The following is a 15,758-nucleotide window of genomic DNA, read 5'->3' on the forward strand; positions in this document are numbered from 1 at the left end:
ACACTCCCACATTCATGAGACATATAATTTTTTATTCAACCTCTAAATTTTTTTAAAATTTCCAACATTAATTTCTTCACGCAAACAATCATTCACACAAAAGAGAGTTGAGCTTCAAGAATAGTTGAGTGATAGTTTTCACACAAAGACATTAAAGATTGTGTTTATAGTCTTGACAAAAGATAAGTCAACTTTCATATTTTTAAATGCTTTATGAAATGATTAATTGGGTTTTAGATAGATTATTTTGAGTTTCTTCCGCTTGATTTGAAAATCAAACTCGATTTAAGTTCTCGATGCTTGGTTCATTTTTTAACATTTAAAGAACAAATTATTGTAGCTCTTTTAATCGCAAAATATTTTAAAGTGTTTATTCACTCTCTCTAAACATATCTCCGATCCTAACAACATTACTATTAATCGAAGTTTTTTTTTCTATTATTATATTATTTAGTATTGTATTGAGAATAAAAAAATATATCATATACATATATATCTATTACTTTTACAAGTTTAGAGAATGAAAACTCATTTTATTAAATTTCTTTTAATCGTCTATTTTAATTGACAAAATTACTTCTTTAATTTTGATATTCGGGGAAAGATTTCGATTGAAAATATAAGATGATGCAAAATGAGTGTTTTGATTTCATTTGATGGTGGAAAATCCCAAAAACATAATTGAACGATGGAGTATGTCAAATTGACTATATTAAAAGGCGAAAGTTGAATATAGAAGAAATAATATTTCGAATTTGTGAAATCAAGATTGCTCTCGCTTGCCAATCAGAAAGCTACACATGTTTTTTTTATTCCCTAAATGGATTCTAAAATTATGATTATTAATTATATGGTTCTAATGTCATTATCATTACCAAAAAATATATGATTAATTTACTGAGTAGGTCTCTTGTGAGACAGTCTCACGAATCTTTATCCGTGAGACGGGTCAACCTTACCGATATTCAAAATAAAAAGTAATACTCTTAGCATAAAAATTAATATTTTTCATAGATGACCCAAATAAGATATATGTCTCACAAAATACGACCCGTGAGACCATCCTACACAAATTTTTACCTTACTTATAATTGAATTGTAAATTAGAATAAGGAAATTGTTGCTTTATAAACTATATTAAGTGTCAATTTTGATAAACTAGTCAAAAAAATACAATTGATTATAAATGTTAGTTATTAGTTATGGTAATTTTGGTAAAAATACTCAAAAATTTAATCACGTTAGATTAACTTACTAAGTAAAAAAGTTAACATATTTTAAATGATATCACCACCATTATACTATCGGCTTATTTAAAAGAGGAATCCCACCTGCTTTGGTTGAATATTATCGAAAGAAGAAACCTCGAAATTCAAAGAGAAATTAAAAATGAAACTGAAGACTGGGAATCAAAATAAAGTATTCGAAATAGAGAATTTCGAGGAAATTCCTGAAGTAAATAAAGAGAATTTTCTAGAATTTAATTACTCTCATCAAATATGAGAAACTATTTAAGTAATATTTAATTCAGATATATTATGAAAATATTACTAGTTCATGCAACCAACAATTTAAGTAAATTTTTATTTTTAGAATTTCGAAACTTTTTCTCGAGCCCATCAAAAAATGAAATCTACATCCAAATAAAACATTAAATACTTCATAAGATATATAGAAGACAAACTTAAATATCGTGACACATTAGTGATCTTTAAGTGTTATAGCAGACGAACTTCCAGAAGAAATATTGAAAAGTTTTGAGCCAAAAATAATCAGACCAGAGGAGTCTAAGATAGTGATTCTCACTTGGAATTTAAGGTCCGATTTCAGTAAGTGAGACTAGTCTATACGCAGATTTCGAGTTTACCCTGAGCCTGAAATCACGAAGAAGATCGTTAGAAGGGAGCCGGGAGAGTGTCCCGACGTAGCTCTTCCGACGCTCAAGTCAGAGACTGAGGATATAAGTGGAGAGCAGCTAAGGATGCTGCTGAAAAATAATATATTGAATATGAATGTTGGACACTCAAAACTGGTATTTATAGGATAATACATGGGCCTGTCATAAGCTTCTACCTTTGTTGGGGATGGGCCAGCCGGCCAGAGGTCCAAAATCTGATTTGGGTCTGATAGGCCTATCTATAAGGTATCATATAACATAGTTTTTTTTAAGGGGTATTAGATAGCATAGTTTTTTGACCAATTTTTTTTTTTTTAAAAAAATCTAGGAATTCATGGATAATTTACATGGATTAATTATTGGAGGATACAAGAAAAGATGGATTTGATTTTGTGGGTCAGGCACATTTGAAATGTGAATTAATTTAAGACTGGTGTTAAAATGTTGACTGGTTAGAGTTTATCCTTAAGATCAAATAAAGTTTTACATATTGATAAGAGTGAATATTTATTGATACAAGTGAAACTTTATTGCTAAAAATTAACACTTAAATGCAGTCTTGAGACAATTATACAAGTTCATCTCAGTAACCATAGTCATATGGTTGTTTATAGTTTTTATTTTGAGATAAATATTTTATTTGGAATAGTATTTGAGAAATGTAATTAAAATGATACTCATGTGAATCTATGACTTACTTTTGAAATGACTTAAAAGGGTGTACTTGGATAGATGAATTTGAAATAAGTGCATTTAAGTTATAGTTTTATCGTAAATAATGAAATGATATATCAAATATTAAATATATTTTTTATTTATTTACATAAAATATAATGTATTTCAAATGACATCATTATTAGATGAATTTGATCATGATTAACATGAAACACTATGTGTAATAATGGATTTGAAGTTCTAAGTATTGCTTCTATAAGATAACAAAAATATCTTTGAGATCGCGTTTGGATTGATGGATTTGAAATCTTCGATAATGACAAATAAATCATGGTAAAACCGCGGTCTCATAAGTCGTATTTTGTGAGATAGATCTCTTATTTCGATCATCCATGAAAAATATTACTTTTTATGCTAAGAATATTACTTTTTATTGTGAATATCGGTAAAGTTGACCTGTCTCACAGATAAAGATTCGTGAGACCGTCTCACAAAAATCTACTCGTTAATCATACAGCAAGATTGATGATTTTGGGCCGCCTCAGCGTCTTCCTTGGTGTGCGGAACGTTCTTTTGAGTTTTCCTTTACTTAATTTTGATTTATTTAGTCTAAAATTTCAACAATGATTATGAATAATGAGATAATAATAAATTTAAAAATAATGATATCATAACTAATTTATAAATTTAATTAATGATGCAGTGATATTAATTGAACTTGACTACTTATTGTAAAACTTGATTGTATCACTAATTTCATACGAGCATCTCAAAAAATAATTTTAGCAATTATTTTTTTTATAATTATATTATACGTTTTGATAATGTTAAAACTTATTGTTCATATTTATTTTATTACGGTGTATGTACTATTTTCGATATTTGTGAATATTATAATTATTTTTTAAATATGATATTATACTTTAACTTTGTTATTATTTTAAAACCACAATTTTGGTTATTGTCCTTATAATAAATATATTATTTAGTATTGTTAGTATCATTATTATTAAGTTTACTATATAATCATTCGTTTCCAATCCATATCATTGCTATTATCCTAAGGAAAAAATAACTTGGTCATTCAATTTTTTTAAAATTATTAATTTTAAATTTTAAATCATCTTGTATAATATATTTTAAAAATATATGTATTATATTGTTTCCATATTTCTAGATATAGAATCTATATATTTACGTTCATTTTTATTTCTAATATAATATAATATTACAAAATTTACATATTTTACGTTCATATAATTGAAGATATTACAAATATTAGCTATAAAAAAATAAAATAGAGTGTGAATGAATTTTTTAAATACAAATAACAATTCTCTTGTATTAATAATAACTTAAATAATAATATATTAGTTTAAACAATTCAAACAAAATTATTTGGTTCATATGTATTTAAAATAAAAAAAATAACATATATCCTTGCTTTACATGCATTTTGATTTTAAAAATAAATCTTAGCGTAAGAAATAAATTCTCCCAAAAATATACCCCATCACCATAACAACCCATAGTCCCCAATGTTTTTAAAAATAAAAATAAAAAAAAGTATTAGAAACACAAAAACTACTCGCACAAATTAAATTAAAAAAACATAATATATTTATTATAAGTACATATAATACGCAATTCCGAATCAATTTACAATTACAAAGTATTTCTAAATTTTTGTCAGAAAGGGAACCCAAATCCAATTTTCGATAGACGTCCATTCCTGCTCCTCAAAGGTTTTATCTTAAACAATAAAGTGCAACAAATGGATTTGAATCAAAATTCCCAAACACCATATTATAAATCAAAACAAACAACAGTTAGGATCAAAGTACAAACTTAATTTGCATTATCATCCAATTCAGCTCTAATAAATTATAATTGAAATGTGGAAGACATAAATATTCTACTTTATACTTGGATCGTATATGTATAATACATGAACCTAATTGCAATTCTCACCATTAAGCCACTTCAGTGACGGCATTAACTTAACTAAAAATGCCTTCAACTGATCATTAACCACTGCATTTCCCATAATCTCCAATTGTATCAAACTCAAGCCCTTGAAAATAAAGAACGCATCCCAGTGCTCGAAAGATTCAATGTCACCGGACCAGTCGCTTCCCAATGCATGATTTAGAGGCGAAGAAAACAGATACCTTCTCGTGTCAATGGAATGAGCACCAATCTCGTTGTATGAAATATTTAATACTTTCAACGACTTTAGCAATCGCAAGGTTTCTAGAGCTGTAAAACTGCAAATTTTGTTGTGACTCAGGTTCAAGCAGGAAAGCAGCTGCAGAGCTTCCAACCCTGTTCAAGAAATGGAGTACATGTCATGCAACAATCACAACATTCATCTTTCCTTGTCTATGATAATTAAATCTGCTTCGTTAATTAAACCGAGAGTGAAATGTATATCTTGGAATTTGATTCATTATGCAGCCACATCATCGCTCCCTTATCCTAGATGATGATCCATCTGAATACGTCAAGCTTATGATTGCATTGCCAAACTCATTTTGATCACTCCCAAGTATCTAAATAGACGAGATTTTTTCACCACCAGATGAATCGCAGAGTAAGGCTAAGCTGTAGTTCTTTTTTTGCTTCAATAAATGTTACCTCCATTGCACCATAAGTCCACTAAACATACACATCAACTTGAAAAAAATACAAAATCTCACTAAAGCTTGTCAAAACAATAAATCTATCTAAAATATATGCTCCAAAGATGTAAAATGGATACAAGGGAATTACCTTCAGTTGACTGAATTTTATTGTGACTGAGATCTAACATTTGAACCCACAATAATTGCTCCATACTCCCAATTCGTGATAATGAGAGACCATTCAGTCTTAAACAGGCATACAAAATGAGACTCGATGGTGTTGACTCCTGGTATCGGTGTATGTTTTTTAACAAAGACCCCATACTCGAGGTCATCTGCAGAACAATTACTAGATTATCTTAAGTTCCAAGAAGCAATACTTCATGTTGAGGCCAAATATTCGATACAAAATCATGGAGAACGCATAATGTAACGATTTGGAATCAACTATAAGATATCAAAGCACATCAGAGACAAAGAATCTTCCTCAATTGGAAAAAAGTAAATGATTCTAATCCAACTTCACAAGGTTGTCCGGTGTCTAAATTTTTGTTTTGGGGTCCAGATTGATGATGATTCTCATTGAAAAGGAGAGACTAACCTGTTTCAACAACACTAAACTACGTTCATTCTCATAGTAACAAATATGTGAAGGGTCAATCTTCATCAGGTCATCATAAAGTGAAAGAATTTCTTCATAATGAACATCAGTTCTATCATGTGAGTAACTGACTGACATCAATGAATTATTTGCCATCAGCAGTCTCGCAAGGCTAAGCTTCCCAATTTTACTACAAGGAAACAGAAGAAATAAGCAAAAAGTAAAACTACATATTTGTTAAAGAAATAATTGATTGACTCGTGCTTGGATACAGCTTACCACTCTGTTAATGACAACAATTCCCGGAAACGATCTATTTCATCCGCTATGACCTTCATACTCCATCCAAAATCATTAGGTTTCTGCCTAATCAGTTCTACTTTACAAAGTGAGTGAAGCAAGTCTGCGTCATGAGATTCTGCAGCATACACACAAAAATTCTTTTCTATCCATGAAATTCTGTCAGTTGTTTGCTCTTCAGCTTGATTTTGATCATGAGAAGGTATATGCACTGAAAAAAATAAATGAGAAGACTGACTACAGGAAGTACCACTCATGTTAATGATACCCTGAAAGTGTGCAACAGTAACCTTTACAGGACAAGCTTCTAAAGTATGCGCTGCATCAGAAAATTTTAGATAAGTCGACCAGGCTTGGGCAAAACCAGATCCATCGGCTGAAAGCGGAGTCCATGTAAGTTCACTACTAGTAAGGTAATCACATTCGATACCGACTGTAGAAGAGCTTACACCATCCACCGGCTCACTGAAACATAGTATGAAAGGGAACTCTCTAGTTTTTGAAAAAAAATGCGAGATTGGAGATGATCTCTGATCACTCGAGTAATCATTAGCTGATATGTATAGTTTAGAGCCATGTGAAGGCCAAGAAGAAAGCAGTAACGGCTCCAATATTGCTGTTTGTTCCAGAAGCCATAGATGATAAAACCATCCACTTTGGTCATCAGGGTCTGTAAAGAGAGCCTGAACTACGAACTCGTATTCCTCTCTTAATACACTCCCTTTCTCAGAATATCCGTTTCCTCCTTTTTCCAGTAGATTAGACAAAAGCAAGCTGAAAAAAGATGGATTATGAAACAAACACAAGATTAAATCATGCAACATAAAATAACTATCAGAATATAAAGAAATGAATTCTTGCTATACATTTGTGGTTAAATGAAGTTATTTTACACCAAAAATTTCTGGAGCAATATAAAGTTACCTTTTATGCGGAATCAGCATAACATAGCAATATTAACATCATCTTTAGAGCATTATAAGTTTGACAGAACGCCAAATATTTTAACCAAATTACCAAATGGCAATGTCTCAAAGAATCACTCTACACCCACTTTCTCTAGGCTGATTAGAACTTGTTACCGCTGCTTTGCACTTAGATGTAATACTCTAAAGTGGATAAAACGTCAAAAACAAATAAAAATTTTGCTTTCTCCTCAATTATCTCTCCTACAAGAAATGTTGTAAATTGCAGGAAAATTATAACCAGACATGATAGAGAAGGGCCAGTGACGGATGAATATGATGACTATATTTCCTTTTTGGGAAAGAACAAAGAAGCATACTCGAGGTTTAAAAAGAACCAGACTGCTGGTGAAATAATGCTAAAATATCGTTGAATTGGGAACTAAAAAAGTTTAGATACAGCATACACATTTGTTTTTGGTTGGCAGAATCTTCGAACAGAGAAAACTCAACAATGGTTACAAGTAAAATTCATTGAAGAGGTCTGCAAATTTTACTGTACCATTCAACAAATAAAACACCTGCTTGGCTCTGGAACGCACAGGAAAGATAACCAAAAGAATAAACTAGCTCCTAGATAAATAAATGGCTGAAGGATAGTGGACCCTGTGAATTAAAGAGGCAAGGTTGCACACCTCCGGTTATGCCATGCCGAATAGTTGCTAAAATTGTCGTTAATCATATTTGTTGTATACCGCAACTCCTCTTCAACCGGTATCTTCTTTAATGCTGTCACAAACCTACAAGATTATGCCCACAAGATCCGAAATCAATAAATGCAACAAATCATGATCCTGTGCAGACACCTGAGTACTTCACCTCCTGTAGTTCCATGCGTGAAAATTTCGGGAGTCAAGCTTCTGGAATTTTCCCAGAAGAAGCAATTCCCTATCCACTGATGAATGTCCCTTGCTTAGGACCCACTTCCTGTGATGCCACGCCCCGTACGATTTAAAGTTCGTCCTCAGCGCGGTCTCTACCTAAATCATAATTCACGCTCTAAGAAGAAGTTCCTCCATCAAAAGTATTCAATTCTACGACCCATAATATATGAACAAAACTTCACTGAAAACCAAATTGAGATTCAAACTAATATCGGATCGCATTGAAAAACTATATATCATGGTGTCTTACAACAAAACTACATCAATTTTAGTATAACACGCAACTTACGACTCTCAATTCTTCATCTAAAATCGACTGAACCGATTCAAATTCGGCAGCATTCTCCGATTGCTTATCGATGAAATGCTGTACAGCGAGCTTCCGATAATTCCAAGAAGTGTAGTGCTCAGGATTCACTTCTAGTAGCTTGGCACTGATTTCCAAACCTTCTTTAGTATATCTGAAACCCAAATCAAGCAAATTGAAACTTTTTAAAAAATAAATCCATCTAACACAACGAATCCTCGCAAACCATAAACAGCATAATATTACACACATCTTATTACGGTGAAAGTGAAGATTCTGAGATTGGAGATGACGAAGTTTATCGGATTTGAGAGCTGAAGCGTCTTGCTCCTCTTGAGTTGGGGGTTTTCGCGGTCTTCCGTGCATTTTCGTCTCCTCTGCCGCTCCGGGGCTCACTCTTCGGCAGGAATTGAGATGTTATTGGGCTCGCATCCATCATATTTGGCTACCTTTGGGCTTTCAATCAGATCCATTACTTTATATTTATTTAATTGTTTTATTTAGTGAAAATTCATTTCTTTTAAAACTATAAAAATATATACATCTTCTAAGTTAGGAGAAAATATATGCACATAATTTGATATTAAATTTGGTATATTAGTGGTATATTACAAGAACCACGAGATTTATTGGATCCAATTTGTATAGCGTGTGAGAAAGTTCAGCCAGGAAAACAAAATTGAACAGCCGACCGCAATCTAAAAATATGCATGTGAAACATAACTTTAAATTTTTGAGATACATATTTATTTTTTGACATTCGAATTCTCATATTTACTCAATGATAGTTTGATAATGTTTTTAAGCGTTTGAAGTTCTTAAACACAACTCTCATTGGATGCTCAGGAGGCTTCAAAGTTCAAAATAACATAGAAACAAAAGAATAATAAATCATTTCAATGGTCAGATAGATATAATATTCGATCTTCTTTCGTATATTTATTTATCATATTCATTTGATTTTAGACACATGATTTGAAAATCTAAAAATTTGTTATTTATTTACTATATATTAAATTAATGTATTAGAAGGGTCCAAACTCCAAATAGGTAAAATTTCACATGTATCGTGCCTAGTTTGGAGATTATATTAAAATTTAAAATCATATTATTTAATTTTTATATGCTTTCGTTTTTTGATAATAATTTTTAGATGAGGAGTGAAAGGATCGTTTGAACTTCAATAAGATTTAAAAAAGATTCACATAGTTCTGTGTATGTGACGGCGAATTTACGATAATAGAGTCTTTTTTTAAAATGTTAAATGGCAAATAACATAAATTATATATTGACATTAACTAAAAAGACACCAAAGTTAATTAATAACATCACTTAGATTTAATGGGCCCCGATGCTCTGCTGTGCATAGTACAACAACACTGTATACTGTGTTACGTTGTGTTATTATGTTTTTTTTTTGTCTTTTATAAATTTTTTAAGTTTTTTTTTCTTAGCGTGCAAACACAACCCAAATTATATCACTTTTAAAATTAAAAATTATAGGATATAATGTATATAATTTATTTCTCTTAAGTTAAATTAATTATTTTAAAATTAGATATTATTATATTAGTAATAATATTTTTACTTGTTTACAAATTTTCCATACTACGAAAAAAATTCCACTACGACCTTAAAAAAAATGTTTATTTGTTAAAAAAAATGTTTACTTGTTAACTTAAAATTTTACACACCCAAAAAATTCTAAATATCAAATTCAAGTAATAAATGTGTGATATTAGGAGTCGTTCTACTAATATTTTTAATAAGGAGCTGCATTTGGAAAAATACACTTTCACGAACCTCGTGAGATTATTTTAATAAGTATCAGGAAAATATTTTTATACAGTAGCATATAAAATTCTTAACCATAAATAACGACGTCATTTATTTTTTAAATGCATAAAACATATAAAAAGTACGAGGATCAACTGTTATTTTCTTAATAAGATCCCACTTAAGCAAAAAAAAATATTTAAGCTAGTTACACAATAATAGAAATAACGACAAAAACGGTGAAGCAAAGCAACTAGAGATTGACAAATGAAATAGTATTATGAATTTATGATAAAACAACTTTAGTTTATAGACAAAAAAATTATTTTATTCATGCATTTTGAGCATTAAATTCAAATAATGGTATTATACCTTCAAAAATAAAGACAACAATTCAAGAATATGTGTTAGATATATCTCCATTGAAATCCATGGCTTCAAGAGAATATTGGGGATGGTCAAGTGGTGCCTACATTAAACAATAATACATATCATGATAAATATTTTTCACCTTATAAGAATGAAATTTTTTTGCTTAAAATTTTGACACACCAAAAAATTTATATATATCATTCAAGTTCACACCGTCAATAATTTGGTGAAATTGAATTGTCTCCCAACTGCTTGAACATATGCACGAGGTACGGACGGTACTGAATAAGATATAGGCAATTCATCATGGTCCTACAATGATTGTAAAAAAAATAATTTAGGTAATTTTGGTTTCCATAAATGGTCAATAATAATAAATATATTTACCTTGATTTTCGGATTTGTTTTTCTTCGTTTTGATTGAAGTTCTACCCAACTCTTCAATCGTTTCGACTTTTTCGCACAAATTCTTTTTTTGAATCCTTTTGCTTGTACCATGGAAGGTTCTATTGATGATGTCCTGGCACAATCATTGTTGCCTTGGCTCACTTCTGTCTGACACATTTCCATATGCACCAGAGAAAAAGTTGACGAGTGGACGGATGCCTCGGTCGCCAGCCTTACGAGCATCATACAAAGTTTTCTATATCGTTCCGGTCTTTCTAGTTTAGGATCTTCTTTGACTTCGTTGCCCATATAATCGTGTACCACTCCAATCCTAGCTTTTCTCGTCCACCTATTCAAGATATAATGCTCTGGAAGTATTTTGACATCCATGACATCATATACTTTCACAGCGTTATAACACAATAATCCAGTCATCATAAATTTTCGGCAACTACATGAAATCATCTTGGTGTTAGGATTAAATGTCACTCTCCATTCTCCATCCATATCGATTAGCCCAACAACATATTCAAATAATGGTTGGGTTTCATTTTTATATTTTATGTATGCAGCTGCGAACAAAACAAACTCCATTTGAAATAGATTAAAGACCGTGGGGGTATAAATCTCATAAAGTTGATGCAACATAGGAGAACTCTCTAGCTTTAATCTCGGTAATTTTTGGCGTGCTCAAATTCACTCCTTAGCTCATTGTATCGTTTGTTCTTTAAGACCTGTTCGAATTGCTTAAAAAATTGCATTATGTCTAAGTCGGGCTTCATACAAATCTTGATATCAGAATTGATGCTTTCACTAAGTTGTGTGCTCCTCATACAAGCGTAAAAGCCTTTTTCGTGTAACAAGATGCACATTTATCCTTTTACTATAAGTGGATTGTAGCCATGTGTTTTCATGAATATTATATTGTGCTAGTAGGACAATCCATGCCTCCTCAAACTGGGTCTCATCATATATACCATACATGCACCTTTTAAAATCAGTTGAGAAATGAGAACCATCCTTCATCAAGTTTCCCAAGTGCTTGATGTCATTTTGCATTAAGTGCCATGTGCACAATCCATGGAATATCTCAGGCATCACCTCATTCAAAGCCTTTGCCATAGCTTGATCTTGGTCTGTGAAGATAGTAAGAGGTCTTTTTTGATGACTGAAACTTGAGAAGATAGCAAGTGGTCGGTGTGCACGGTTCGTACAATACGTGGTATCGAGTGGCACAACATCACCAAAGTACTCATAGTCAATTAGCATTCTTGCATCGGCCCAAAAAAACATTAGTTATCTGTTCTTCCACATCCATCTGGTTAGCATGATAAAATGATGGTTTTTTTAGATAATTGTTGTTGAAAATATCACATCAGACAACCTACTTCTCCATATACCATATTTTTTTGTCTTTTGGATCGAATATAGTTTTTAGCATCCAACATGGTATAACCAAGACCATCTCTTCATCCTGCATGTCCACTCATCAATTGAAAAGTTGAATCTGTTTAAGCCCAACATCGACTGCCAAATCAATCTCATAGGCCCGAACTTCTGTAACATTACATTGGGAATCCAACATGTGAACTACCTCTTGAAGATGAAGCGGGTGATTATGCTCTTTGATAAATTCAGTAACTTTATACTTATCATCGTCAAATGACACTCCCAATCTTACTTTACAATTTGTTCGAATCTCAACCCGAGGATTGAGTGTCAAAGAATCTAGTGTTCTTGTTCTAGTTAAATAATGCTTCCCAACTCCAAATCCAGTTTTTCCACCATATTCAACCCAATACTTCCAAGTCTCATCTAAGCTGTCAAATTTCATACCAATCTTAGTCTTGAATCAATATCTGAACCACAATCCATCAAAAAACTCTGCTGATCAATTAGATTTTTGTCTTTATACATGAACATATTACAAAACAAATCTTGGTTGAGTTGAGCGCTTCCACATATATGAACAAATCCAATTAACATATGCATGAAAATGGTGCGAAATAATTTTTAACATCTTATGCAAAACTGAGAAATTGAAAAATATAAAATTGATTTTGTTGCAAGTTAAATATTTGAACTTGAATCCACAACGTGAGCGTATAAGAACTATGCAAAAATGTAGTGTCATGTATTTATAATTTTTTAGCATAATGATTAAAATGCATAAAACCGCCAGGCTGCCACCTCACAGCAAGACACAAATCTCTACCTGCTCAAACATAAATAAAGTGAATTTAAAGATCATTCCACGTTTTTCAGTATTTATAAAAGGTTGCAAAATCAGTTTCAATTTACTAAGATAATATGTCTTTGAAGGTTCTATGCCCTTCACAGCTACTACTAAATAAATCTGAACACACACAAAATTTCATTTCTTGCTTTCAGATAAAGGTACATACTCGAAATAAACAAAATATTTTCTGATTTGAAGTTTAACACTACAACAAAAACGCTATACGACAACGGATTACAAGTGTTGTAATTGACAGTGTTGTTGAAAGTGCGTTCTACGACAACGGTTTTAAACCGTTGTTGTAGCTTCAATTAGCGATGGAAACCGTCTAAAATATTAGTGATGGATTATGAATAACCGTCGCTAATTGAATAAACCATTGCTATAATTACCGATGGTTTAAGTAATACCGTCGCTAAAATTAGCGACGGTTTATTACAAACAGTCGCTAATTAGCGACGGCTTTCACAAAAACGTCGACAATTAGCGTAGGTTTTAAACTAAATCGTCGGTAATTAGCGACGGTTTAGAATAATAATGTCACTAATTAGCGACAGTTTAGTCATAATCCGTCGCTAATATTTTAAGTAAAATAAATTTTTCTTACGCATATTTATGAACATCCACAGCCTTCAACAAATGAGGATTCTCTTTAACATGTTCAATAGCAATTTCTAGCAAATTGTCGTCGTTGTACCAAAAATTCATAATCTTAAATAAAAATTAAAAATTTACTAAGAATTGAAACGAAAAAACTTGCCTTAAATCGAAACTAAAATCGTACCAAAGATGGAAAATGTATTGTAGATGTGGGAGGAAATGGACCGAAAATGCGAGTATTTATAGACTATTTTGCGACGGCTTTTGGTATAATTGTCGCTATTAGCGACGATTTTTGGTATTAACGTCGCTATTAGCGACGGTTTTTATTTATTCGTCGCGAATAGCGACAGTTTTTTAACCGTCGCTAATTTGAAATCGGCGACGGTTTGGGAAAACTGTCGCAATTTTAATTTAGCGACGATTTATATTTAAAACCGTCGCTATTTTAACAACGGTTGACTAAAACCGTTGTGGTTTCTCCAAAAAAATTCGCTAATCCACAACGGTTCACTAAAACCGTTGTTGTTTCTAAAAACCGTTGTGGAATCCTAGAAAAAACACGCTCATAGACAACAGTTTTAAAAACCGTTGTTGTAGCAAAAAAAAAAACACACTCATAGACAACGTTTTTTTAAAAGCAGTTGTCGTATCCCAAAAAAAACACACTAATAGACAACGGTTTTTAAAAACCGTTGTTGTAGCCCAAAAAACACACTCATAGACAACGGTTTTTTTCGTAGACATATCTAAGACAATGATTTTTAAGAAATTGTTGTCTATGAGCGGGTTTTTTGAGCCTACAAGAAACCGTTGTTAAAAGACAAAGCACAAAATATCTGTAAATTTGAGATAAAAAGGGAAGAGGACAAAGAACCTCAAATTATTTCTTGGGCACCATAATAAAACCATAACTACACGAGAATAGCACCAATCAAAAGATTAACCAAGTCACGAGCGAACTAGAACACAACAACAAATTCTTCTTCTAAACTCTAGAGCTGTTAATTAGAAGAAATTTAGTACGGGTCAACCCATACTGCTTGCTTCCACTTTCTGTGGTTTTCTTTTCAAATGTTACATTACATTCGTGTAACTTTGACAAAGATTAAGCGCAACACAAATTTTCCCATTAACATAACATCCAAGATTATCCAAGTTTCAGGCACAATAATTCATTTCCTCAGTAAACTGATCCATAAAAAAGAACTACCAAAACAAATGCAACTGATGCAACACAAAATTAAAACTTAAAAAATTTAAAACCTATATTATCTACTTTGACCTAAAAAGCTGAGACAACATCCGGACAAAATTGAAAATTCAAACAAAAATAAAATTTGGAAACTAACCTTTGACGCAACCAGAACTTGCACTGGAAGCAAAAGAACCCTTAATTCTTACATTTTGAAGCTTGTCATTAGTGTCAAGTGAGAAATCTTACAAGATGTATCGAGAGAGTTGATGGCTATTTGTGGAGGGGACAAACGAAACAATGTGAAATGGATGGAAATGAAGTGAAATGGAGAGAAAAAGAGGGAAATATGGGCCCATATTTTTCCAAGCCCAATTGAAAAAAAAAATAGAATACTACGTCGTTTGATGACACCGTGTGCAGTGCTGTTGTCATAAATGCACCAATTAAGATAAATTAATGATTATTAAAAAGGAAAAGCTTTTATTTTTGGTCATGTATGTTTGACTTATTGCGGTTTTGATATTCTATGTTGTTAAATATAAATTTCAATATGTTATTCTTTTGTTTTTTTATAGTAATTTTATTTTTTTTTGCGATGTGATGCTGATATGACATCAATGTAGCACTGACTATATAATGTTACATCAATACTTTCGTTGAAAAATACTAAAATTACTAAAAATCAAAATATACCAAACTGAAACTGAATTTTGATAAAATTGATGATCAAAATTGCAAATAATCAAATGTACATGACCAAAAATGCAATTTTCACAAAAAACATAATAAATTAGAAATTCAAATATTAAATTTAAATAAAAATTAGTCTAATCCTAATATATATCATATAAAATTTTACTATATATAAATATAAACTCGATTTTAGATTTTAAAAAAAATTAATTTACATGATGTATGCGAATATCTAATAGT

The 15,758-nt window shown here is 31.3% G+C and overlaps 1 protein-coding gene and 1 long non-coding RNA gene across 2 annotated transcripts; both read right to left on the reverse strand.

Moving 5' to 3' along the window:
* Window positions 1-4,413: 4,413 nt before the first annotated feature.
* On the reverse strand, window positions 4,414-8,681 carry LOC142539334 (geranylgeranyl transferase type-2 subunit alpha 1-like). The gene is made up of 8 exons (XM_075644735.1): window positions 8,504-8,681; window positions 8,236-8,407; window positions 7,882-8,042; window positions 7,698-7,802; window positions 6,077-6,871; window positions 5,798-5,987; window positions 5,345-5,531; window positions 4,414-4,897 (listed from the first exon to the last, which is right to left on the reverse strand). The coding sequence occupies exons 1-8, from the start codon at window positions 8,617-8,619 to the stop codon at window positions 4,527-4,529; spliced, it is 2,097 nt and encodes a 698-aa protein (XP_075500850.1). The 5' UTR covers window positions 8,620-8,681; the 3' UTR covers window positions 4,414-4,526.
* A 1,757-nt stretch (window positions 8,682-10,438) lies between these two features.
* Window positions 10,439-15,110, reverse strand: LOC142538821 (uncharacterized). The gene is made up of 3 exons (XR_012818743.1): window positions 14,980-15,110; window positions 10,789-13,003; window positions 10,439-10,713 (listed from the first exon to the last, which is right to left on the reverse strand). It is a non-coding gene; the product is annotated as an uncharacterized LOC142538821 (long non-coding RNA).
* Between the last annotated feature and the right edge of the window lie 648 nt (window positions 15,111-15,758).

The sequence above is a fragment of the Primulina tabacum genome, chromosome 3 (genome assembly GCF_025594145.1).
Source record: "Primulina tabacum isolate GXHZ01 chromosome 3, ASM2559414v2, whole genome shotgun sequence".
NCBI lineage: Eukaryota > Viridiplantae > Streptophyta > Magnoliopsida > Lamiales > Gesneriaceae > Primulina > Primulina tabacum.